Genomic DNA, 7,819 nt, shown 5'->3' with positions numbered 1-7,819 from the left:
CTGTACTACAACCAGACAGAGCTACAGCTGAATTTCCCGAGCCCCAGACACTTACTATATCCTCGCTGCATTGCCAGCCTGCTCGTTATAAGCTTGTGTTAGCACTTTCTGGTTACGGTTCTGTCAAATCCCAGGCCACTCGTGCCTCCCTTGCCCTTGCATGTGTTTTTATAAAGTATTATGATTCTTCCTAATCCCGGGCTTTGTTCCTTTAGAAAAACACTGCAACTCGATCCCTCTCAGTTAATGTCGTGGGACTGAGTTCACTCCGACTTGGCTTGAAGCAACTGATGCTCAAAACATCTGGCCCATGTGGGCAGTAGCTGTGCTGGGGAATGCGAATGCTACCAGTTACCACAGGTAAGCACGGTGCCGCTCAGGCCCCCGCAGCTCCTGCTACCAACGTCCCGTGGAGGTAACCGTAGCATCGGCTGCTACCTGGCTCTCCCACTCTCCGCCTTTGCTGCCCGGATGGGGAAAAAGCAGAGGAAATCAGAGAATTCCTCTCTGACCGGGCGCAGGTCAAGGTAAAGAATAATGGACCTCACATGGAGCTCCGAGGGCAGGGGCTGATCGATGGCCACGCCACTTCAACAGGCTGAAAACGCCTCTAATGGGAAAGCTTAAAGCCCCCTTCCCATAAGCCCGAGTCCTCTTCCAATTCTTTTCTTGCAAAAATGGGAAAGGGAAGAGAATTAATGGGGAATTCCGATGTGCTCAATTAGCCAGACCCCCTTCCAGGCTCCTCTGGCACTGGCTGGAGTGCCTGATGACTGAGGCCTGCCATATGCCGACTGGGTAAACAGCGGCAGAAGGACTGACCGCCACAGTCCACCAGACAGGGCGACAGATAAGGACTGGGGGGAAATAAGAGAGGGTAATGGAGACCAATTGGAAGGAAAAGACAGATGGAAGGAAAGGACATATTGAGATAACAGCCGAAGACAAACAAACAAGGGCAATAAAGCCCGGAGCCACCACCACAAGGGCTCCGATGTGGAGTGAAGGGGTGATGGGGTCACGACTGCCCGAAAGATAAAAGACCTCTGGTCCCCTCACATCCCTCTCAGCCCCTCCTGAGAACCACGGAGAGCAGGGAGACCATCTTCTCTCCTGCCACCAGAGTTCCTCAGGGTTCAAGGAGAACGTTCTCACCCGCAGGAAACTGAGCGAGGGGACACGCCAAAAGCCTGCCCAGCACTCAGAAGACGCCAGCCGAAACGCCGGCTGGGAAAGCGGGGCAAGGCTGCACATGGGATGGCACGCGGTGGCCCCTCAGTCATGCTCGCAGCTGTGGCTCTTTTCTTTCAGCACCAGCTTTCGGGAGCACGGGGTAACACGTGCACCTTCCTACTTCCAAACCCAGAATCTCAGAGGTGAAAACTTCACAGGTAGGGACGCAGGACTAGACGGGACCTCCTCAGTACGATCTCTTGCTATTGTAGGCACCGCTTCAAATAATATTTTCCTTAAATGTATAGAGTGCCCTTTTAAAAGCAATTAGGTTTTCAGCCACCATTATTCTGGTCAGTATTCCAATGATAAAGTATCTTTTTCTAACTTCCAGCCTAAATGCATTCACTTTATGCCCATTTGCTATTGTGCCAAATTGGCCTTTTGCTTAAAAAGAACTTTTCCTCCCCTATTATTTTTCCCGCTAACACAGACATCAGTCATATCCTCTCTCAGCTTTCACTTTGCTAGGCTAAACATGGCAAGCTGTTCTAGCCCGCTTTCTTAAGGAAAGATTCCTATCCCCTGGGTCAACCATAACAAGCCTTTTCTAGTCTGAGGTCATTTTGCTTGGGAATATGAGAACATACAGTATTTTGGGGCCTCACGAGAGCTTAATACAATGGCATCAGTATTCCCTCATGTTTTATGAAAAGACTTTCCTTAGTACATTATGGGATATTTACCACCTTCTGAGCCACATTACATCTGCAGCTGACTGCTGGGCCCAATTTTTTTTCTACTCTGTTCCTAATGACTAGAAATGTTTTTCACACAAGACCTCAAATGATGGTCTTAATGTGGTTTTACTGGGTGTCATTAGCTGCTGTACAAAATTCAGATTCTCCTCTGCATTCCTAATACCTTTGCAGCTGCAGCAAATGTCATCAGCCCATTCCTAATTCTTGTGTTGGAGGCTGAGAAACAAAAATACTGATTGTTGGGCTTGAGGCAAGTCCTTGAAGAACTCTGCTAATTAAGCTCTATCAAGACTGAGATACGTCCTTTCACACAACTTACTGACATCTTTCCTTGAACCAGTTTCTTGTCCATCTCATAGCTGCTGCATTTTCCCTTATCTGTACCAATTTATCCAAGTGTTTCCCATGTGGGAAATACATTAAAATGTCTCACCGAGGTTCAGATAAATGAAACTTATCAGATCTATTTCGCTTTTTAGGAAGCCAATGATGTTCTGAATGATCATGTGATCAATCTTTGAGAAATTCTTCTCAAATTATTTCCAATTTTGTCTCTTCCTCGGAGATACCCTTTCCCCCAGGTCCTCCTGCCTGGTCACACTGCCTGCCCTGTCAGCTCTTTCAGAGTGCCTGGGAATAAAGTGGGCATGCTCCCTGTGACTCCAGAGCTTTACGCTACCTGAGTTTTGCTTCCCCCTTAGCACTGATAGGCTGGAAATGGAAATTTTCTCCTTTGCTCCCACGCTCATGTATTTCTAAGAGCCAAGAGGAAAGACTGCCCTGCACTGGCCAAATACTATCCTGACCGGGCAACTCTGGAACCCGTAGCAAAGCCATCTCAGAGCCATCCCAGGTCTCCTCTCCAGATCCTTTCATATTCATCTCCTTTCCCAGCACCTCCATTTCTCACTACCCCCAAATCCTCATCCACTCAATCCACCCCAAAGCCCCAGTGTCATTCACTCCAGAGCCCTCTGTTCTCCCGACCCTTTGCTGCCACTTGACTCCCACCTGAATCATTTGACCCAATCCCAAACTCCCCTCCACCAGCAGCCCCCCCATCCCACCCTAAACCTCAGTGCTGCTGAGCTCCTCTTGCCCTGCCTGTCCACACACACCAGCTGCCTCCTCCCGCCTTCTTCGCTCCAGGGTGCCAGCACCATCGGCCACTGCCTGCTGGGACAGACCTTGCCTGCTCCCCACCCTGCTTGGCTTTCCCCCCAAAGCACAGTCCCAGGGGGATTTAAAAATCTTCCCTGCCAGCACGTGCTCCCCCAGGCAGAAGTGCTGAGGACAGAAGACATCTCCACCGTGCCGCAGACATAGGGTACCCCTCCCCACGAGCAATGCCCCCATTCTGACTCGAAGCCCCGGCTTGTTTGCTCTGGGGGCAGAAACTGCCCTAGCTTTAGGCTCAGCCCCATCCCCACTCACTCGCAGCTCCTTTCTTCCAGTCTCCTCCAATTTACAAAGCGTAAAAAGCGTTTGCTGTTTTGCTACCCTTTGCAAGGTCTGACTCGGCGTGATTTTTTTACTGCTCTCACTTCATCTTTACACTTCTTGACCCTCAAGACAGATTTTTGCGTTATTTATTTGCTATCAGGTTTTTTTTTCCCATTCTTAGTAGTCTCTCGGTCTATTCCTAACAGCTTCTCTGTGGTAGTTATTCATTCAGTGAGGTCTGGATATTCTTCCTACGAGCTTTTTCCTCTTGCTTGGCATGCAGAATTGTAATGGCTTTAGCATCTTTGACTTGAAAAAGTTCCAGACCTCCTTCACATCGAGTTCCTCGGCTGAGTTTATTAACCAGCTCCCTTAGTTTATCAGAGTTTGTTCTTTGAAATCCACAAGCTTAATTACACACTGGTTTATACTTCCATTTAATTTAATCTAAAATGACTGCGTTCATTTAATCTAAGGTTATTTTCTGTGACCATCTGTTCTACACAGCCCACAAAACCCAGGCTTGAAATAACTGTCTTTTGCTGGGCCGTTTGGAAACCTTTTGTCCAAGTCCTGTGTTAACTGGAGAGACAGAAATCGCCTATGAGAGCTTGCCTACGGAGTCCAAAGAAGCACGGGCACTGAAGCATTCCCAGCACAACTTCAACAGCTTTCTGCACGGTAGCAAAGGCAGGACGTAACATTTTTAAGCTGCGTCCTTAAAGCAGGACAAAGCCAACTAAAACCGTATCATCGTCTGAAATCGCGGCTCAGCGAGATTCCTGCCCATCTAACAAGTTTAACAAGACAGGTTAGTGTTTTACACACGCTGCGGAGCAAGTACCTTCTCACTTGATCTTCTAATACAGATGTTACTACAGTTCAACTGGCGCCTCAAACTTCTGGCCCTATTCTGTCCCAAGGCAATAGGACTGGCTGTTAAAAAGTCTCGTAACATATTCACTCCTTATTTTAGACAGGGTATTCATCTGCAGTAATCCAAGTTCATGGCTCCAGATGTGTAAGATGTTCAAAGCAAGTAATGCAGAGAAAAACCATCACTTTCAGGCTCCTGCTCCGTGGAGGAATGCCCTCCCATTTCTAAGCAAATGCAGACCCTCTGCCCTTCCAAGCCATAAAAACCCCTTAGCCCCAACCCCAAACTAAGTTCCACAGCTTTCAAGGCCACAGCTTTCCACCCCTTGCAAATTTGCCCCAATCTGATTTTGCAAAAGCAGCATGCAGTGTTTGCAAAGCTTCAACGTGGCACACTGACTTCACAATCAAAAAAACAGAGCAAATCATCTTTGGTGGCAAAACGAAGCCGAAATTACATGCAGAAGAGGCAGACGTACATGGGAAAGGGAAAGATAATTCAGTAACAATTAGAAGTAAGAAAGGGCAGAGAGTTGATAAGGAAATGAAGGATATTAGTTAAGAATGTGCAAAAGAGCAAGGCTAAGTACACTTAAGAGGATTTTTTTAATATGCATAATTAACCTTAGAAAAGCTCACTACTAGGGAAGAATGATACAAATTTTAAACACCCTGTGGAAAAGGCACAAATGTTCAAGGAAGCATTCTTGTTCTACCTTTGGGAAGAGGCAGGATTACACACTTGTACCAAATATGAATGATGCTACATCTTCCAGAGAAATTGTGTAAAAAGCAAATGTGCATACACTGAACACCTATGAAGAGGGCAACTTCACCTATGTTTACAGCATCGGTGGCCAATACCAGAACCCAGCATGTCATTTTGGATTCCAGTTTCTAAAAGGACATGGGAAAACTAAAGTGATGTGAAAACGATTTGATGGCTGATGAGAACATCTGAGAGAGCCTTCAGTGCTCAACCCAGTTTGTCAAGAAAGAGTGGTGAATAAATTACAGGAGATAAATACGTCTGTGCAGAGGAAATTATGATTACTAAGGGCCTTTTGGATCTAGCTGAAAAGGCAGAAAAAGAACTGATTGGAAGCTGACGCCAGATAAATTCAAGTGATAATGAGGCAGTGTTGAAACAGGGTGATTAATGATGGTAGCATACTACAAAGGGAAGCGATGGATTCGCCATCCCTAGGGGCCTGCTGATCAAAACTGCGTATCTGCTCAGAAAATGTCTGTCACCTAGATGCAAACTATTTCTTTCTTGTGCAAAACATATATTTCAGGCATAGCCAGGTAGCCTGATTCAATGTTTGCTTCTGGGCTTATATTCCCAAAATTCTGAATGAAGGCAGTAGAAGAGAACTCCACGTGCCAAGAGGTTTTCCTCTTCACCACCAGCCTGCCACTTTGGCAGCTCTGGGAAGCCAGTGTCTGCAATGTAAACCTTGAAAGTCTGTGCCAGCACCTCGTTTATTTGGAAAGGGCTCGCATGTCTGCCATACAGTATCTCAACAGACCCAAAAACTCACTGGCTTTACCTGGCAATGGAAGCCTGCCATGAAAACTGGATTATAATGTTGTCACTACTGTCTGCAATAGTCACAAAAATGCAGCAAATGTGACCATACACCGTTTCAAGGGAGTTACTGGGGCTATCCCTCATCAAACCTCCAAGTAATTCAGTATCTAGCGATCTGAGAAAGAGGAAGGGGTCGGCATTCGTCTTACCCTGCGACCAGCCTCATTGTTCTGCAAGTTCATCAGCATGCGAGCCTGCTCCTCTGAACCTCTCACGTAGTTCTTCTCCCTCTCCTTGGCATCCACAAACTCCTTGGCAAAACGATATCCATACTCCACGTTATCGCCGCAGCCACCCCACAGCCAGTCTCGGGGCAAGTCCTTGGGCCGGGCGGTCCGGCTGCAGCCGCAGCTGGAGAGCTCTCCTTCGCGGCAAGCCCGGCTGATGGCGTTCACCACTCCAGCGGCGCTGACGGCGTAGGTGAAAGCAGTCTCTCGGCTCCCTGCGAGAGAGATGCGAGAAGCCAATTAACAGGAGACAGAGCTCATCGAACAAACGCGACACACCGCACGGGTTCCCAACAGTAGGACACGGTGTGATCTGAGGAGGTGCACAGAATTAACCGGAACAAAGGAATGGGATGGGCAAGCGCAAGGGCATCACCCTGTTCTGGTAGAGGGGCAACTGTGCTTGCATCTCGGTTCTGGTTTCATTTGACAGTAACAGCTCCAGTCAATTGAGCCAGGAAACTCCCGGCCTTGCCCAAAAGAAACAGCAATGCCATAGGCAGGGAGTGCTCAGCCTCCTTCCCCTCAGCATCCTCCTGTTTTAACCGGGAGGAATCTCTTGGGCAGCAAGAGGGTTATTCACTCCCTGAAAATCCAGCTGTTCTCTCAGCTGCTGAATCTGCCAGTAATCACTGGGAACAACTGACGAGCTTGGGTCCGTGCAAGAGCAGCATTGTGGCTGAGCCAGGTATCACTCCGGAGCAGGCTGAATTTAACAGGGACAAGCACTCCTTATGAGCACCTCGGTTCATCGACCTTATTTTGGTTTACAGAAGGTCAGCTGAGAACTGTTCTGATGCACACTGAAGGAAACCCATTTTTACACCAAAGCATTGAGGCAGAGGCTCTCCCAAGGCCTACAGAACCGCAGTGCTGGCACAAGTCAAACTTTCCCATGTAGACAATAATAAATGAAAAGACTTTCCATTAGCAGGTTTACTAGAGACTGCCCTGCTCGGCGTGTATGCTCTACACAGCTCAGAGTCTTAGCCAAGCAGCTGGATCGGGTCTCCAGCTATGTATTCCTGGCAGCGGGTCAGCCCCAATTTGACCGGGGCACCAACACAGCCAGAACGCTGCATGAGGCCAGCCTGCTGCACCAGGAGTGCTGCGGGTCTGCGGGGGGGAGGAGGAGGAGAAGGAGGCAATCCACACCTGCACTCTCACCACACGGTGTAAGTAATGGCTAAACTGACACCTTCAGCATCATTGTGTGCATCACCAAACTTCCAGGTGATAAAGAGAACAGCTGACAAAGCTTCATTGGAATAAGCAACCTGGTTGTGAAGAGCTGCTCACACCAAACCCCGGAGAGGGGTGACCCTCTAATGCTCTCCAGCAAATCCGAATGACTCCACCATCAGTTTGTCACCAACCCACGAGGCTCTCAGCACCGGCTCACTCAGCAGGACTGAGCTGAAGCTTTTGGTATGCTCTTGTTCCAATTTGCATGTGCTGACAATCTGTAATTAATAGCAGCTTATCACCAGCTTAGTGGTAATGACCCAGGGACAAAGGCAAGGCTGTGAATGGCATCCACCTTGCAGAACAACTGATCCCCAAATGAGAGTTGTACACTAAGGGCCTCTGCTCTGGAGTAAAATGCTAGGACACACACAGTATAGAATGGGGGGGGCTTACTGGAAGGTCAAAAGGAGAGGTCCAAGCCCCCCAAACCTCCCTGAGGTAGTCCAAGAGGTAAAAGAGGAGTGACCCCTATTAAAGGTAATTCAGCCAAGACCGGT

General features: G+C 48.2%; 1 protein-coding gene across 1 annotated transcript in view; it reads right to left on the bottom strand.

Annotated features, from left to right (window-relative positions):
* The window catches only part of LOC104515222 (protein Wnt-5b-like), a gene marked incomplete at both ends in the record, with an annotated part of 9,053 nt that extends 2,764 nt beyond the window's left edge, over positions 1-6,289 (bottom strand). The window contains 1 exon segment of the mRNA XM_010159125.1: positions 5,997-6,289. Coding sequence (XP_010157427.1) covers positions 5,997-6,289 — 293 coding nt within the window.
* Positions 6,290-7,819: the final 1,530 nt, after the last annotated feature.

Source organism: Eurypyga helias, unplaced genomic scaffold (genome assembly GCF_000690775.1).
Source record: "Eurypyga helias isolate BGI_N326 unplaced genomic scaffold, ASM69077v1 scaffold42469, whole genome shotgun sequence".
Lineage (NCBI taxonomy): Eukaryota > Metazoa > Chordata > Aves > Eurypygiformes > Eurypygidae > Eurypyga > Eurypyga helias.
The sequence above is the reverse complement of the archived record's forward strand: the minus strand, read 5'-3'. Positions and strand labels throughout refer to the sequence as shown.